This window comes from Zonotrichia albicollis, chromosome 13 (assembly GCF_047830755.1).
Source record: "Zonotrichia albicollis isolate bZonAlb1 chromosome 13, bZonAlb1.hap1, whole genome shotgun sequence".
Taxonomy (NCBI): Eukaryota; Metazoa; Chordata; class Aves; order Passeriformes; family Passerellidae; genus Zonotrichia; species Zonotrichia albicollis.
This window is the reverse complement of record NC_133831.1, coordinates 13,388,949-13,408,643: the sequence shown is the minus strand read 5'-3', so window position 1 is coordinate 13,408,643 and position 19,695 is coordinate 13,388,949. Positions and strand designations below refer to the sequence as shown.

At 40.4% G+C, this 19,695-nt stretch overlaps 1 protein-coding gene across 2 annotated transcripts in view; it reads right to left on the bottom strand.

Annotated features, from left to right (window-relative positions):
* The window catches only part of PEPD (peptidase D), a 203,238-nt gene that overhangs the window by 103,613 nt on the left and 79,930 nt on the right, over positions 1 to 19,695 (bottom strand). For both annotated transcript variants that reach the window (XM_074551066.1, XM_074551065.1), the window contains 5 exons: positions 18,268 to 18,315; positions 16,571 to 16,632; positions 8,518 to 8,562; positions 1,402 to 1,477; positions 23 to 69 (listed from right to left, as the gene is read on the bottom strand). In XM_074551066.1, coding sequence (XP_074407167.1) covers positions 23 to 69; positions 1,402 to 1,477; positions 8,518 to 8,562; positions 16,571 to 16,632; positions 18,268 to 18,315 — 278 coding nt within the window. The remainder of the gene's footprint in view (positions 1 to 22; positions 70 to 1,401; positions 1,478 to 8,517; positions 8,563 to 16,570; positions 16,633 to 18,267; positions 18,316 to 19,695) is intronic.

Genomic DNA, 19,695 nt, shown 5'->3' with positions numbered 1-19,695 from the left:
TAATTAGTATCAGAACTCTTACCTCTCCAGCTCGTATTCTTTCATTCCTACTTTTACAGCCTTCATTACCTGTAAGATACATATTAGCATGAGACCATCATAGCATATGGTGGTCATATTTATAAATTTATGACTTATGACTATCTCCAGAGAAACCTATATTACAAAAATATCATCTGTACTTCATTTAAATTTACATCAGTACATGCATTTTAAAACTACACTGGAATCAAACACTTAAATCTTTAAAAATGTCTGCAGTCTCCAGCAATAAAGCAAGTTTAATTGCCAAACTACAATATCCCAATGAACTGCAGCTCACCAAAATACCCACGTTCAATTGTGAAAGCTGTGGTGAACATGGCAGCAAGGTGTTTTGTGCTACTTAGGCAAAACAAAGCTATGAACTGGATTATCCTACATGGGAGAGTCACTCTATAGTTTGAATCAACAGAAAACTATTAGAGTTAACACCAGTTTGCAAGTCATAAATCTGATTCTTGTTTTCAGATTTGCTAAGAAAGTTTTATTACTTTGTTTCTGTATTACAGAAGTTCTAGGCAGCTGCTCTACAGAAAAAAATACTCTCAGATGTGATAAGATTATTCAAGGATGACGAAAAACCAAGGAACATGAATGCAAAATGACTATCCTTTGAGTTTTCAATTTCAATATTCCTTTTAGCACATTCTTACCCTTCATAGTTTGGCTATCTGAGGAGCAGGAGCCAAGACAAGCTGAGATAACCTCATTAGCTAGTTTAACCTAAGCTCCCCCTGGTCATCACCACTCTCAGAACTCCTGGGCAGATCTGCATCAGTGTGTGGATACAGGAGAGACAGCCAGGCTGGTTTTGTCATGACCAGGAGAGGGGTGCAGCTCCCCTGTGTTTGCCAGGTCCAGCCTGAGAGCCTGAGCTTGGCATTGCCACCCTGCTATGGCAACAGAAGAGCAGGGCCCAGCACTGCCCCAGGGACTGCCCCAGCTCTGAGGAATCCTCTCCCTGTCCCACACTGTGCATGGAAAAACTTCCCCAGTCCATCAGCATCTGGGGACAGTTACCTGCTAGTTCAGCTTCTCAGAGCTGCACATGGGCCTGAATGACCTTGATCTTTTATTTCTCCATCATGATTCAGGTATTTGTGCAAGCAGGTCACCTTCTGCTGAGGTGAGCTCTTGCCCAAACCCACACTTCATTTCTCACACATCACAAACGCACCGGTGAGTTCAAGGGCAATGCAAGGTACATTACTGGGCTGTAATAGGAGGGATATTATCCTCTTATTTCTATCCAGCCTTTCCATTATTTTATTACTAAGCAATTCTGGGTTGCTGGGGACATTTTCTGAGTACCACTGCTACATTAAGAGCAAAAATTATTAACAGTAAAGGATCCATTACCTCTTTATGAGCTTCACTGGAGATTTTATTGGTGTAGCGCAGAACTTCCAACTCCATGTCTGTCTTAATGACACGACTTGAAGAGAAGAACAACAGACAGCATGTTAGACTGCAACTCCTCAGCTAAAGAATGCAAAGTGAAAAAACCCTGAAAATTATATGCATCACCTATAATAAGATTAGATCAAGTACACTTCAAGAGCAAACAGCTATTACAGTATTCATGACAGCAAAGTATTGTTGGCATTGATTCAGCATTAGCAAAACAATCTTACAAAGGCAAGTCACAAGAATTTCAAATATCAGCCTGCCCTATTTAATACTGATAAACAAGTGGTTCAACCAACATTTTTTCAACTCTTCTGCAATACATTAGGAACAAAATCAATGTAATTCTACATTTGTCATAACTCTAACACTACTTCAAATGGAACATTTCGACAAGCATGCTCAATTTCCTTTTAAACACAATTTGAAACTATTTTACATATTTAAATTCCCAGAGCTCCAGAATTTCTGTTCACAATCACAACTCCCACCTATCTGCAATACCTCAAAAGGTGGGCAAGGGGTGATGTGAAAAATGCTATCTTTGTTTGGTATTCAAAAACCCCAACCATGAACTCAGAAGCCACAGCAGTACTTACAGCCATGATGTTCATTCTTTCACATGCTTCTGAAGGAAGATAAAAAACATAAAACCCCAAACAAACCAATGCCCTGAAAACCCCATCCTACTCTGTGCCTTATGAGATACTGAATTCAGGTATGTTTATAAGCCTTGATACTCTCTTCTGAACTCATGTCAAAAATGCACTGTTTAACTCTTCTCTACATGCATTTCTATCATGTATTTCAAATAAAAGCAGCTATTGAGCCTGACATGCACAGTAAAGCAGACACAGTTCCATAACCTCTATTAAACCCCACATACTCCTTCCACTGTTACACACACTGAATTCCTGGTATTTTTCATGCCCATCTCAAAGGCAGCTGTGAAGTACATACTTACTGTTTACAAAGTACAGAACTACATCTATTGAATTGCATGAAAATATTTCAATCATGTTTTCCAGCTGCACTCCAGGGTTTGCAGCAGTTACAAAGAACCATAACAGTTACACTTTGAAACTGCCACCAAGACCCCTCTTTTTATTGTTCCATGCTCCTCCTCACACTGCTGTAGAAAACTCTTTACTGTATTTCTGCTCTGTAGTTTGTTTTAATGAGTCCAGAAACAGGTTTCCCAGCCATCAGTGCCTCTGATGTGAGATTACAGCATTTCCCACAGACAGTGCATTACTACAGCACAGCCACTCCCTTCAAACAACTCCTCTGGCAAGAGTAAAGGTACCTTTGTAAAATCCTGATATTGATCAGGATGCTTTTACAAACAGAAACACTGTAGAGGGGAGTGGATTGACTTTCTTAGTCAAATGGAAAACACAAAATAATCACTATGCAATTGAGAATGAGAAGTACAAGGTTTTAAAATGCACACCCAGGTGAAAAGATTACACTGGGATGGTAAAATCTGCTGACTGTGAGTGAGGAAACAAACTTCCACTCCTGTCTTACAGCCAAGACATAAAAAAGAGTGACTCAAATATATTTCCGTTAGAATGAGGCAGCAGCAAAGGCTTATAGATTTTAAATTTTTTTTTAATCCTATTTCTTGGAAGACTGCATGTGCTAGCAGGGTAATTTAATACTTGTTTGATGTGCCTTTATATTACCTTCAGTATAAAGTACATATCCATGATCTGCAATTGCCCGAAAAATAGGTTGTTTCATAATTCAGCTGTCTGATCTCTTTGTTGCAATATGCTGGTAATAAAAGTTAGTAACTGCTCCACAGCAAGTGCAAACAGTGTTAGAAACCATTTCCCTGGGCTTGGGCACAAGACTTCAGGATCAATGTATTTCTATTAGATCACACAATGTATTTGTACTAGATCACACAATGTATTTGTGTCAGATCTGTACTAGATCACACAATGTATTTGTATTAGATCACACAATGTATCTGCATTGGATCACACAATGTATTTGTATTAGATCACACAATGTATCTATTGCAGTGACCTTAGACGGTCACTGGGGTGAGAGAAGGACGAGAATCTTGTCTCTTGATCAGAAGGCTTGATTTATTGATATAAGATATATAATACATTATAACTATACTAAAAAGAATACGAAGAGAAGTTGCAGAGAGCTGCTAAGCTAAGAATAGAATAGAAAGAATGAATAACAAAGTCCTGTGTCCAGGGAATCTGTCCCTGAGCTGCTCCTGTGATTGGCCTTTAATGGTACACATGGAAGATGAGCCAATCACAGGGACACCTGCTACATTTCACAGCAGCTGATAACAATTGTTTACATTCTTCTTCTGGGGCTCTGCTTCCCAGAAGATGGACAAATGTGAAAGAAAAGATTTCTATGAAAAAATGTCTGCGACACGTATCTGTATTGGATCACACAATGTATTTGTATTAGATCACACAATGTATTTGTATTAGATCACACAATGTATCTGTACTAGATCACACAATGTATTTGTATTAGATCACACAATGTATTTGTATTAGATCACAGCTTTTCAGGTATCTGTTTGAAAATAGAAATTCATGCTCAGTCTCAGACTGACTATTTATGCAATGCAGCTCCTTCATTTACACAAGGTCAGGCACTGAAATACTTCACAGAAAATATTTAGTCATTCTGAGACCAACAAAAACCACTATCCAAGGAGTGAAGGAGAGAAGGAAGGAGAGGGAGGATTGTGCAGGGAACAGGATCAGCAGACCCTGGGCTCCTGGGTTACAGTAGTGCTGTTGATGGAGCTCCCACATCATGCCTGGCCTGGATTTCACCCCTTTCTCACTGTCTGGACAGTGCAAAAGGCAGCACCCTCCCAAGCCAGGTTTGCAGCAGTGCTTGGCACTTCAGGGCAATCTTGTGATGAGTGTCCACAGTTCTCATGATGTTCTCCCCCACTTCCAAAATAAGGATAGGAAGAAAATCCCACCTTTTTCATGAATGTGAACTTCAGCATTCTATTAAAAACAGCTCCTGGACCAGTTACAGCCTCTGCAGAAATGCATTAATATTTTAATGGGAACAAATAACTTCCAGGCTCCAGCTAATGCAAATTGCCACAATGTGCAGATTGCACATGTAAGGCACTCCTCAGATTAGGAGGGGGGCCACTCATTGCAATATAGTTGAAATAAAAGCACAAGTCTCTGAGTGGCAGAACTGACCTGTAACTTTCACCTTTTTCCCCCTCATTTCACCAGTGTAAAAACATTTCTTCTTCCTCATTCTCCTTTTCCACACATTTTCTACTTTTATTTTCACTTAGCCATATGAGCAGCTGGTCTTTTCGCCCACGTCAGCCATCCAGCAGGACAGAGAAACTTTAATATAAACAAGAGACATTTCAATCCTGAAAGTGCATTTGGGCATTTTAAATGTCTGGATAGCAAATTACATGCATGACCTAATCAAGTGGTGAAGAGCACATAGAATCTGAGGCAATTATGAGGCTGAAACTCACATAACTCAACTGTATTTTCCTAAACCAGTGCTCTCCTCAAAGCTACATTCTGCAGCTCTGATAATGCTGCCAGAAGTATTTGTCTCCAATTATCAGATGAGTGCTTTATCAGCTGGCTTGTTTTGCTGCCTTTTGGTACATGTGTGCAACCTCAATGTCTCCTTCCTGTGACACACATGGAAACACCTGGGAATGTCCACTTCTCCTTTTCCTTCTGGAAATATTAGGTTTACAGACTACCTAATACATAAAGATGATGCCCATGTGGGCAGACTTCACAGGCCTGCTTTATTTTTACCCTTTCTCACCTCTGCTGTTACCTTTCCACATTTTATTAATAGAAATTTCTCTATCACAGTTGATACATTTCTGTTCTTCTGCAATGCATAAAGAGTTGCTGACTGAATTAGCATCAAATCCAGCAAACACAGCAATGCCCATATGCAAAGAAGAGGCATCACAGCACAATTCTCAGACAGGTGCATGAACACCAAAGACAGGAGTTCAAAAAAATGTTAAGGGGTTTACAGCATAGATAGAAAAACCTCTGAAAACACAAAAACAAATGCACAGTTTTAAGATATTAACATACAGATCAGTTTTCACAAAGAAGTATTTATAGCTTTCCATCAAAATAATGCAAAAAACAGAACATATGAAATCTCCCACATAAAACTATCAAAGTTCATTTTCACTGGGTTTACAGGAAAACACAGTGTATACAGGCACAAAGATGCAAATTACTAAATGTTTACTTCTAGCAACAACAAGATTGTGATAGACACTGGCAAATTACAGGAACAAAAGGCCATTTGGCTAAGTGTTGGTGTCAAAAAACCTCCTGATTGCTAAGGAGATAATTTAGACAAGTTTGAATTTTTTCTTCTGTTAGATGGCATCTTCTTTTCAAAACACTGGAATCAATACTTAGCATATCCATTCGCCATGAAATTTGAAGTGGAAGCCTTTAAATTTAAAATTAAAGTTTTAAAATTTGTTTGAAAATACACCCACTCAATAAAATGAAAAAAAATTAACAAAACGCCATCTGCAAACTGCTGAAATCCAGTGTAAGGTTGAATTCTTCTGTTTTATCTTTAAGTTCCATATCAAGTCAGAAAATAATGAGATCTTGAAAAATTAAGCAAGAGAGGCAACAGATCCTTAAGCACAAACACTTTGCCTCTTGTCATTTTTTCTGCATTTTATAAGAAGACTGTATAATGCCAGAGTTGCCTTTTGTAGCTCCCAGTTCCCCCTGGCTGGTTCAGAAAGCTCAGCCATTTCATCTCTAGCTGGCAGCTTGACAGCATGGCATAGAGCAAAGTTTTTCTGACAAGTACCATGTAAAACACAGTAGTTCAGAGCTTGCCAAATCTGAAATGAAATGCATCCCTGCAAGGAGATGATTCAAAGGATGCAATTTCTTACCCCAGAATATAACCCACAAGAATTCATCTTCCTAAAAGAAAAATGTTCTTAACTCTAAAAATATTACTTTCCAAACAAACTTCCTTGGCTGGTAACTTGACATTCCAAGGAGATTTCTACTTTAGTGAGCTTTAACATGACCTGCCATTCACATTTTAATTTCACCAGCCACTTAAATCCTAACAACCATCTTTAACATACTTCTGACTTAAAAGGAAAGCCACCTAACTCAGTAAAACCTTTTAAAACATCTCTGAATACAAATCTGAACTTTCTCTCTACTTAGAATTCCCCTTCCTTGAAAGCCAGGTGTAGGGAAGGTGCATAACAAGCATCCCCCTTCAGTCAGGCTGCAGGAAGAACTGAACCCCAATTCCAAGCTGCAGGAAGAACTGAATCAGAATTCAGGCTGCAGGAAGAAATGAATCACAATTCCAGGCTGCAGGAAGAACTGAATCACAATTCTAGACTGCAGGAAGAACTGAACCAGAATTCCAGGCTGCAGGAAGAACTGAATCAGAATTCCAGGCTGCAGGAAGAACTGAATCAGAATTCAGGCTGCCTCTCACAGTTCACTGAAGAGATGATTCCTTCCAGCCCAGCTCCAGGTGCTGCCTTTTCACTGCCTCAGTGCTCCACCTCTCTCAGCACAACCTCCAGGGCACTGACCTGATGTTTGTCCTTACCTGAGCTTCCTGAAGAAGATTCAATCACCCTTTAATTGAAACCACAGAGGAGAAAAGCTTTTGACACCTTGGTAAGGTGGGTGGAAACAGGCTGAAAGCTACCTTGGGCAAAAGCTTGTAGCCCTGCTCCACAGCCTTCTGCAGCTAAAATGCCATCTCTGTCCCTGCTGTCCTGCTGTGTCTTCTAAGCTGTGAAAAGCTTAGAAGTCAGACAGGCCCCATCCAAGTCCTCTTCCTCACCCCTCTCAAACTCAGAAATTGAGCCCATAACATAACTTCTCTGTTTAGGAAAGGGAATGGCACAAATTCTAGAAGAGGCAGGATCTAAAGATCAGCCCCCTGACACTCAGCACAGCAGAATGAGTCCACTAGCACAGCTCCAGGCACACCCAAACTCAGGGATGGAACAATGCCTACACAAAACCTCCCCACTTCCCTTCTGCAGCCTTATGTCCTGCCAAGCAATGGAAAATATCTGCCACAACAGATATGTGACCTTTTAACAATTCTAAATGTTCCAAAAATCACTGATGTTCAAATAACATCTCCACAGTTTTCAAGCTGGCAATTAGCTGTAGATGGAGACAGCAGAAGATGGTTCTCAGCATATGTGCTGAAAATAAGCATTAAAAACATAATGTGTAGTAGCATGCAATGCAATACCCTGCAACCTGTGCTTTGTATTTTAAGCTTATCTGTCTTAACTAAGGATTTGCTTCCTCATTTCTAGATTAATGCACTCAAAAAAAGCTCAGATAAAAACCTAATTCATTAACAAAAATCCACTACTGTGTTCTTTCATCCACTACTATGTTTCTTCACTAATTTTCTAAATGGAAAACTCGAGAGCCTTAGTTGGAGCAATCCTGTGGACAAAGTCAGCAATGCTGACCAGAAGAGGAAAAATAATAAAATGGAGCAGCTTTGCACTTAGTAACACATCCAATTTGTTTGTTTCAGATAGGCTACAGCAGAATTTCCCAAGAATTGCAAAGTACAGTCATATGAATAATAATTCAACAAAATTAAGGCTGTTAAAATAAATCCTGGAGAAGAAATAACACCTAATTAAATACTACCTGTTTAGACAGAGCTTTGATCTACATTTGATTTCTGTTGCTAGAACATAAATTCTCCTCAGTTCTTTTCCCATTGATACAAATTCATATTTACATGAATGTGACTTTAACACATCCTAGAGAAATGTGTATCCAGATAAAATGCTTAAGAAATGTTACATAAATTCTTTGGTTTTCAATGCTGTTACCTTGCCCTATTATTAAGTCTGTCCATTATTTCTAGTCCATAACATGAAATAAATTTAAAATAAAAAGTCCTGTGGTAAAGTAGGAGGCTTCAGCTGAGGGAACCCCTCTGAAGCAATGGTACAGTATAAACATGTTCAACACTACTCAAAGAGAAAGATTTTATGTTACTCACCATTCAGCAATTTCAGGATGAAGAATTTTGTTGTTGACATTAAATCTAAAAAAACCCAAAGATATTAATATTAAAAAGCAGCCAGCCACAACAGCAGAGACTAAATACTCGTTCTTTTTTTAACTGTGTATTCTCTGAGGAAGTAAAGTGAAAACAAGTATTGTATGGGAATTCAACAGAGACCCCAGTGAGAAGAATGCATTTAATTTTGCAATACATGAAACCAAACCATATACATGATTTCAAGAATGTCAGAAGCCAGTATAACAGTATGTTTGGACATGCTTATCACACTTCTTTTGGCAACAATAAAATGCTGGGTTATCAGTTCACTGCTGTGACTGCGGGGTGGACCAGACTGGCCTCCAGGCATTCATTCCAAATTATTCTGTGATTTTTACTTTGTTCCTCAAACACCCTTCAATGAAATGAAGCCCAGCAAATTGCAGATTTCATCCTTTGTTTCGTGCCTTCCCACTTTTGTGTGCACAGAAGGTGGCCATGAGAGAAACAAGCTTGCTTAGAGGATGCTGAAAGGGAAAATGACCTCTCCATGTCTTCTCCAATCTGCACAAGAGGCACAGCAGAAGCTCCACGCTCGCCTTGGCCTCTGACACTTCACTCTTTTTCTGTTTATTTTCTACATGAGCAATTCATGTATTCTTGGAATGATTTTGAGGCTCTCTAAACAATAACACCACAGTGGCAAATAGAGCAAGCAGCTGAGTAATTAGGTGGAACACAAATGGATTTTCAAGCATTGTTTAAAGGGTTTTTTTGCTAACAATTTAAATGCCTAAGGAGTGTTCTGCATCAAGGATATTTCTGTCTGCTCAGGACTGTTGGCTCTCCAGTTAGGGTATTTAAGAGAATTAAAATGCTTCAAGCTCCCAACAGTTCTTCAAAACAATGTTATGTGGGCAACAGTTCCTTTTCCCACATTTTTGAAGGAAAAAATTAAATTTTTCCAGGTTATTAACCATTCTGTATACTTCAGAAGGGACCAATGAAAGCACAAATCCAGTTTAAAAAAATTACTTAGAAGTCACTTTTAATTATGTAAGGGTCCTCCTGTGTCCTGGGAAAGCAGAAAAAACCCTATGTTTCTCTTTTTCATAAACACATGCTCATAAACTTATAAAACCCTAATAAGGAGAAGATTAGTAGCTCAAATCACAAACTTATTCCAACATTCAACAAGGACAAGCTGTATGGTATTCAATATTATGGGTATTAATGGGAAATCACTGTAAAAAAATTCAAGACAAAAAGCCACCCACCAGTCTCAGAACAGTGCATCATTACATAATAAAATTGGTCACTTGGAAACAAGAAAGTATCAAAAGGGCATATTTTCAATTTAATCATCACCATCTCAAAAATGATCACAGGTAGAGCAATGCAGAAATAATTCTACAATGGAAGTAGAATACAAATTTATACAGAAGAAAATATATAAATGACAAAGTGAAATCAATCGATGAAGATTCTAAGAAGCCAAAAGCCTGAGCTCCTGTGTGGCTGGAGAACACCAACAGACACCACCACAGAACACCAAGACACAGAATTATGCTGCAGCTGTAACAAGAGACACAAAAGCTTTCAGTAATGTCATCAGTGTGTCAGAAGAAAACTGATCAATGAAGGCAAATGTAAGGAGCCAGTGCAGCACTGGAGAGTCCAACAGCAGCTCTATGCAAACAGGAGTAAACTGTGGTTATTGTGAAATAACAGAAAATAAAGCACAGGGAAGGGCAGTTAAGGAAGGCAGCTGACTTTGACTCTGAAAATGCACATCCCAAAAAACTGAATTGATCACTTTAACCACAAACGCAAATGGATGAAATCAAAAGCAAATTAAATGAGCCAAATATGAACCTCATAAAAGAAGACTGTCTCACCTGAGCATTCAGAAAAGGAGGAAATTGTACACTGGTGTAGACTTAGAGCAGCTCACTCTTTAGAAAAGCCATTTCAGCTACAGCCCCTGGATTTTATCTTTCCTGGCCACGCCTCAGATTTGAGCTTTTCTATTTTTCAGATTCTGTGCTGCTTTAGTGTGTGGGTCTGGGCTTCACATTAGGGGATGGTGAGCTCTGTGCACAGAGCAGGGAGACAAAACAATTCCTGCTCCAGCTGGGCACCAAGGACAAATGATCCAAATCTCAGCCCAGGAGCACAAACACCGTGGGCTGGAGAGAGAAAAACAAGCAGGGTGGGCCTGGAATTGGACAATGAACTGCAAGGTGCAAATGGAGCAGAACTGATCCCAGTGACAGACCCCGTGCCCAGTTGTGCATTTTGGGGCCATTTTGGTTCATCCTGGGTGCAGCCCTGGCTGGGCTCTGGTGCTGCCCAAGGTGGATCATTGAGGCCTTTAATATATCCCTACTTTATTCTCTAACTCTGTCCAGCCTCTGTTCTAGGTCAGCCTTCACAAGGCATCAGGCTCTTCTTGAACTGTCTTTGTGCTGCCAGAAATCCAAGTCTTGCTGGCTGGGACCATCTACTATGCCTACTATGTGGCAGTTCCTTAAAATTCTGGTCTGCTGTCAACTGGGGAAGCTCATTAAACACACAGAGAGGCAGCAGAACTGAATCAGGAGAGTGCTGGTGGGTGCAGGAGAGCCAGGAGGTCACCAGCTGAACACAAGTTCTCTCTCTCACCTGCAAGACAGACTTTCTGAGGTAATGCCAACTAGAAAACAAGATGTTAGACCTCTGAGACACAGCATATATTGTAGGCCACTATCTCAAGCCAAAGATTAATGACAGAACTCTCAGCTCACCCACCTCATGGCAGCTGTGGGTCCTGTGTGAGCAGCCACAGGGCCACCTGTTTATAACTGTGAGACTCCAAAGGCCGATGACTCAAATCACACTTCACTCTCACTGTGGTGATTTAGGCACAGTATTGTCCAATTTAGTGCTCTCACCAAAACCACAGCACTGCCACTCACTTGCCCCCTTCCCCTCCAACTGGGAGCTGCTCTCCTAACCACCTCAGGACTAACAATATGATTCCACTACAACTCTCCTCAACTCTTCATTCATGAGCTTGCAAACCTTTGGAGCAGAAAACTCCTTCAAAGTTATCCCATTTTCTTTCTTTAGTGCTCCCACTAGAACCACAGTGCCACTTGCTTCACAACCCTCTCCCAGTGGAAGTACAAAAGGCAAAGATCATGGGTTGAGACAAGAATGATTTTCTGGAAACAGCAGTGAGATAAGAAAATGAACAGCAACAACAACAAAATTAAGAACAAAAGGTCAAAGAAAAGATTTACATGGGAAACGCTTGACAATAAACAAAACACCCAACGGGACCACTGTGCCCACCACATTTCTCTGCAGGAAGGAACCCCCTTCTCCAAAGCAAGACAGTCCCAGCCCCAGCCCCGACATGAGCTGGGACAGAACAACACCTGGGTCCTGCCTGTGCCCCTCCCAGACACTGGAGAAAATCAACCCAGGACATCTGCCAGCAAGGCAGCCAAACCAACCAACCACATCCTCAAAGGTACTGCTAAACCCAAAGTAGGAGTATATAAATGGTGTTTCATTCACATAATTTGTGCACAAACCCCTAGATAAAATCCCCTGACCATGGCTCCCAGCAAAGTTTTGATCTCACTAGACAGCAAACAACTTACTCATAATAAAACATGTACTCCCCTAATGCTAAGAGGATTAGGCAGTGCAATCTAATTCTACATTTTTCTGCAATTTGCAAATTGACAATACTTAGATGATGAGATATGTGGTCTTGAGGAAGAAAACAAATTGGCATTTGCTACAGTTGCAATCTGTAACATATTAATGCTCTCATTTAATCAATGCAGAACTAAGAAATACTACACTTTAAGGCATGGCCAAATTGATTTCATACTCAGTTGTCCTTTCACATGCAAGACAAATTCATTAGTTAAAACAACCCTAGAAATCTACACCTCCCATATGAAAGCCCTGTATAATGAGACCTCTTTTTGTCAGTTTAATGAACACACTGTGTGGGTCTACAGTGATAAAAATCTAAAGCATATTGATACACAATGTTAGAATTTTCTTCTCTTCTTCAACATGGAGAGTCTTTGTCCTAATGAACTGATTTGGCTATCCAATATGAAAGGAGGAATTCACTGTAAAACTTTAAACAGTAGGTGCATTGCTTAAACTGTCCATCATTTACCTCAGTTGACTCTGAGGATGAAAAAAACTCTGCCAACACAGTGAACAAAGGTTTATTCAACAGTGATTTCAAAGTATATGGTACATTACTGTTCAACCCTACAGGTTAAAAATACATTTTCTGTATGGTGAGTCACATCCTCTCAAAGCATTTTTACAAGGGCTACATAACTGGCACGATTAAATGAAAGAAAATCTTGCACATTTGAAGAATGGATCCATGAATTAGGAAAAAAAACCTGCAAACACAGAACTGCCTTCTATGGTTCAGTTTTCTGGGGCAAGTGAGCAATCCCCTCCTGCAGGATTCCTGGGAGCTGCAAACAGAGCTGACCTGAGGGGAGTTACCAGAGCAGCACCAGGACATGGTCCAGGTCTCCTGTCTAAAAATCCCTGTCCCAGGTACCAGAGCAGCACCAGGACATGATCCAGGTCTCCTGCCTTAATCCCTGTCCCAGGCTGGTCCCTCAGTGTCCCTTCCATGTGCCACTGGCCTCTGTTCCACAGCCTGCAGCAACAGAGCAGCTTTTCTGAAGGGCAACATCCTTGGCTATATGAGAGAGCTATACATAAATTAATGGAAACCAGGAAATAATTCACCACTACAGATTCTATAATCAGGATGGAATCAAGCTTAGCTATTGCTAGCATGACAAAAATAACTTCAGGGTGATCCTCAGGGCACAGAAATAACCCATAACCACAGCAGTCATTTTGTCTCAACTATTTATGACAGTAGAAAAATTAAGCAAATAGCTTAAGTAATAATGATCCAGAAGAAGTTCAAAAGGTTCAAAAAATAAGGCAGGGAAACAACATCACTAGGGCAAGGAAAAGACAGCTTCTGACAGAAGCAGAGGAACAGCCTGCAAAGAGAGCAAGATTCACCCTTTTCAGGAAATTAGACATTATTTTCATTATTATCCACCATGAAACACCCCTCATGCCCCCCACCCCCACTGGGCCAGGACAGCCTAGGAGAAAAAAAGACATATGGAAGCAAGAGAAACACAAAACAGTCCTAGCAAGAAAAGAGAATAAAACAAACAGGAGATCAGGCATAAACTAGAGCATCATGGGCAGGGCAGAGCCTGGCTGAGCTGAGCACTGAGAGCCAGCAAGGCACAGCCACAGGCACGAGGGAGCACACTTTGAAGGAACACACTGCTCTGGGTGTTAATCCTCCTGGAAACAATCAATACATCTGAAATACATCTTTCTATAAAGGAAACATTTGCTACAGGAGTGGTGGAGAAGCAAGAAAGTAGGGAAGTTGAATTTGATTTGGGTCTGTATTGAAAACAAATACAAAACGGACTGGTTTATATAGACAGTTACAAAATTCTGAGGCAAGCAGAGTTTAAAAGGAAGATCACCCCCTCTTCCAGACCCCCAGTTACCCCCTGCACATGGACAAAGCAGGAGCTCACCAGAGCCACCACAGCCCAGGAGAAGACACAAACAGAACCAGGGAGACCAAAGAAAGGCTGGAGTGACAAGTGGTTTGAAGGCATGGTCTCTGTCAGAAGAGGGGAGTTGATCCAACAACAAAATCAGTGCATGCTCTTCCATACTGTGAGCCTGGGAGGTGTCAGGACCCAGGACATCCCTCTGGCTGTCCTGAGCAGCCCAGACCCTGCCAGGGGGCTCAGAGACCATGGCACAGAGCCCAGGATGCCCCTGTGGGTTTGATTATGACCCACAGAGCAAATTACCAACCTTATATGAAGATCTGCAAGCCACGACAAATTAAGTAGAATGATAGTGAATTTATCACAAACTGAAAAAGTCGATTTTGGGGTTTTTAGAATGGGGGTTCAGGAGGCAAGATGGAGGGATCTGGGCATGTCCAGCCTTTCTCCTTCTTCTTGGCCTCCATCTCCTGTGATGTTGGCACTTACAGATTGGTTTAGAGTAGAAGCTCACTGTCTAACACAGGTGATAGGTATTGGACAGTAATTGTAAACATTACACACGTAGTTTTTAGTATAAAGCCATAACACTGCCCTGGGGGCAGGCAGAGTGCCTGGAACTGTCCTGCTGGATGGACCTGGGCAGGGCAGGAGAAAGCATTTTATAGATAAGACACAATAAACAACCTTGAGACGGAGAAATGAAGAGCCCTGACTGCTTCTTCAAGCACCGAGCTGGGAAAAGAGACTTTCCAACTTTTCTTTGGGTCACTCTGAGCAGCCAGAGATCCTGACAGGGAGGGGAAGGTACCAACCAGACCTGCCAAAGGCAGCAAAATGAATGAGCCAGTGCCTGGGGTTGGAGAGGGATGAACATGTGCCAAGTCCCAAACAGAAATATCTGCTGACAGCTGGAAATCCCTGCTAGGAACTGAGAAGCACAGGGAACACACTCAGCACTACATGAGAAGCCAAAGTTTAAATATTACTCAGTGTTGTAGGAGACACTCATTTAAAATCTCAAATGAAGTGCTGAATGGAGTGGCTTCCCAGTTTAATGTTGACTAGTGAATGGGCTACTAACTAAACTCTTTAAATGGAGTTTAGTGGAATTCAGGGTAAAAAAGGGAGGTTTGGTGGTTCAAACAGACCTTTGTACAGCATTCCAATAAACAATTGCTGGTGAAGTTAACAACTGTTTGTATTTCATATGGTGGTGTATCAAATAAAACTGGAGATACTGCTCCAAATACACAGATTTTGGAGTCCATCTGTAAGATGGCCATCTACTTGGACAAAGCAACAGAACTCACACTGCTTGTAACAGCAGAGAGGACACCAAACACTAGTTAGAACTGACCTGAGTGTATTGTGGAATACTTTCTATTTAACTCAGTGGGCAGCAAAAATGCCTAAATGCCAGGCACCTTGTTCCCAATATCCCTGACAGAACCACTAAATTCCCATTGAGGATACAGAGGGGAGAACTAAGTAATTATGAAATCAGATTTCAGATATTTGACACAAAGAAACAATCCCAGCAGAAAACATGCTCAGGTTACACAAATGAGTGCCCAGACTTGCAGCCAGTTCTGTGCCCACCATCCTCACTGTAGAATTAACATGCTGCTGACACAGGAGGATGGAAAAAAATATAGTGTGTGTCTGAGAGTCATTGATCAACATCTCAGCACAACTGCTTATTTTACCAGGCCTTTTAATGAGGGGGGTCTGTTTCTTTTTGCAATACACTTGAGCTAAAAACAGAAAATTATCTTCTTTAAAAGATATTGTGACAGAACAGACAGTTGTGTTTCATTAAAACATCCCAGAGCAAGCTGTGATCTATTTCTATTTACTGCCCTTTCAAAATACTGCATGCAGGAAGACATTTTTACCTCGCTAGTAGCCAAACTTCGTAAAAAAACAGCTAAGGACACTAAAAGCTCTCATCTAGACAGACAAATGATTATTCCTTTTTTTTTTTTTTCTGATTTGTGAATTTATTTTACACCTGTAATATAACAGTTTTTCAGAAGACTGTGCATTACCAGAATCCATAATATCTAGATTGATAATGTACAAGGAACTCAGTAAGAGAGAATTAAAGATTAATTTTTCTTCAATCTGAAAATCAAATATTCCAATCACAAAAGTGGAAATGGATGTATGTAGATGGGTCTATTTGGATTCAAATAGCTACAGTATAAACACAGACAAAGAGAAAATTTGGATTAACTTAGATGCAAGAGAGATTTCAAAAAAAAAAAAACCTGACTGCATTTCAAGTCATTAGAAACATGTATCAAAACTTCTTTGGAAATAAAATGCTTGGCATCTGATCTGCCATTCCACATCCTTTCATCAAGAAAAAACATAATTTAATTTGAAATGTAAAATGAATTCAACATAACCATGTAACAATTAATGTACAAAAAAGCTGTGTCACTTACTGGCTGATCCCCTCAAAGGAAGCTTCTTTGGAGACATTTCCACTGTCAGTATTAACACCACGCTGGGAGGAAAGAGATTAAAAAGGACTGTGATTCTGAGCCAAACACATGTATTTAAAATTTAAATCATGGGGACAGCTTGAATGCAGTAAGTATTTGGGAAAACTTACACGTAAGTTTACCTGAATCACTATAAATAAAAACCCCTGACTGTTTGTTCAAACTCAGTCCAATATAGGAAATAATCAGTTCCACAGGAGACCAGCACAGGGCTCAGGTCAGGATGTGCTGCTCAGGACAAAGACAAGCTTGGCTTTCTAATGCCCTTATATCTAGAGAGGGAGGTGTGAGACCTATAATATAATTTTACATGGCACAATAATGAAAAATAGCAAAGCTTCTTCTAAAGTAATTTAATATTGAAATAAATTATTATGCCCTGCCTTGGCAATTTAAATTTGCTTTGTTGCTATTTAAACTTGCTTGCTGCTCCCCTGCAGCTTTCCATTCAAGCAAGCAGCCTCAGCAAGAGTGTTTTGGCTGCTCCACAGCAGATGAACACTCCTGACATGTGCCTGGGGCGCCCTGCAGAGCAGCAGCTCTGCAACCAGACCACAGGAGGAGAGGAGCAGGTTTCCATTCAGCAGCAGACAGAGGAGAGCTCTTCCCTTCTCTGGATGCTTCTTCACAGCAGTGGGAGGAATGTGAAAGCACCACAGCACCCTCCCCTCAGCCAAAAATTATGTGAAAATTCCTGATTACAACAGGATGCTCCCAGAGTGAAAACTACTCAGCAACTCCATGTGAAGAAATGCACAGTAAGAACACAAGATAGGCAAACATTCAATTTCTCTTAAAGAACATGAAAATAAGCCATAGGGGCATCTTTTAAGAGTATACAAATATAAGGGAAAGAAAGACTGAAAACTATTTAAGGCCTCTGTTCTTAATGGATAAAGAATTCAGATCTGAGGCCATGTACCTGCCTAAGGAGGGATTTTTTTGTTATGGTTTCTGCCTGGTCTCTATCATGGGAAAACAACAAATCCAGGAGCTGCCACTGCATCTGCTGTAAGGGAAAGCTCAAAGTCAGCAAATAATTTTTATAAATTAATTAGAGACAATAAAACAGATAGTAGGAGTTTAAAAAACACCTGTAGATCAGGGGAGCAGCTGGGAGGTGATGGAAAGGAGAAACTTACAGCCTTCAGCTCCACTCATTCATGATTCTTCCCCAAAAAAATGCAAGCACCATTCAAAATCCTTAGCAAGCATTTGATATTGACTCACTCTTCCCAAAAGCTGTTCTTACTAAACCACTCTATGGAAGAAAAGTATTCCCTGAACCTTTGTGGGATTCCCACAGAAAGGCCCAAACCTGCTCATGACATGACCAGAGCAGCATGAAAGGAAAAGGGAGTTTGGAGTCAGAGCAGGGAGGTGGAGGCCATCATGGTGGCTTGTCATGTTTTACCAGAAAACCAAACCAGCTTTGGCAGACAGAATGCACATGGGATGAGGCCAGAGGCTACAAATCTTGAAACCATGGAGGGGCCAGAAGACTAGACTGGTGTACACAGGTGACCGCTAATTTGGTGTAAGATGGGGGGAAAATACAGAGAATGACAATGCAAAGCAATGCTGCATGAACTGGTAACCTTATTGAAAAAATGTAGTACTTTCCAAATATGACTTACCAAAGTGAGAAGCACAGCAGGTTTCTTCGAAGCCAACACACTGCATAGCTGAAAAGAGGGTTTAAATTATTATTTGTCTTCTGTTTTTCTTCCACATAATGACATTGATACCAATTTTATCAATATTCACTATATATAAAGTAAATGAGCTGCGAAGAGAAAAATGTTCCTCTGATACCTTTCAGATATTGTAGTATTACCTGAGACATGCAACAAGAGACAGCAGAATACAAAATATTGACAGTGATCAAGTTCATTGTGTCCTTTAAAGACATAATTACCAACTATAACTCATGTTTGTTGTCATCATTAGGAAGACACAACATAGGAGCAAAAAAGTTGTAATGTCACACAGAAATAAGGAACACCAGGGTGCTCTATCCTGCACATGATATTATTATGGTGCAATGTGCTAAATGCTTAGCAAAGAATATTTACTGTTATTCTCACTGGGTCACTTCTACTGAGCAATCCTTTTATGAGGCTCCTTCAGCCTCCTTCAAACATTCACACACAGAACAAAATCACTGGGCTTGTAGAGTGCTGGGCTTTCAGAGCAGCTGCAGAAGGGAAGGGTGGGTGCTGAATCACACATATTTGGAGGCAATGAAGACATGGCATAGCTGCATGGAGCAATGTTCTATCAACTTTAAACCACCTTAATAGCACACTACTAATATTAACAAAAGAATATGGCAGTGAAACTCAAAAATATCAATTCCACCCTTTATTTTTTTGCTTCTTAATCCCATGAAATATCAGGATAACACACACATTGGTCATTCATTGATGTAAAGCTATTCTATAAAAAAGGCCCCTGCTGTCCTGATAGTAGAAAACAAATTCCTTGGCAAAAAAGCCAAAAGCTGAAGGAACCACTGACAGCTGAACAGTTATCCTGCAAGCCTCAACAGCTTCCCACTTCAATACATGCAGTCCAGGCCAAAAACAGCCTTCATTTTTTAATTTATTTACTGTTCCACAAAAAGAGCTCTTTTCCCATCAATGAAATTTCTAAGCAGTAAAAAAGCAGAGAAAACTGCAATGAAGACATTTGTTGACAGAAAGTGACCCAAAACAGCTAAGCTGAATGTAATTTTTAAAAATGTGATTTTTAAAACTAAAACATGCATTTCCCATTTACAATTTTCACCATCTGACAGACGAGCACTGGAGCACCTGGACACTACAAGACTCCAACTCACATATGGCAAAAATCAACCTCTCCACAGCTCCCTCCACTCCCAGCTCCTGACATACAGATCTAACTCTACTTTGTGCTGGACTCATTAGGAAAATTAAATTAAATCTCCTCACAGCTGATGAGAGCAAAACTTGTGGTCTAGAGAGTCAGAGTTAGTGTTCTATGGGAACAGAAGAATCAGAGGAGTCTTCTTCAAGCTGCTCTCCATGAAAGTCACACACAGA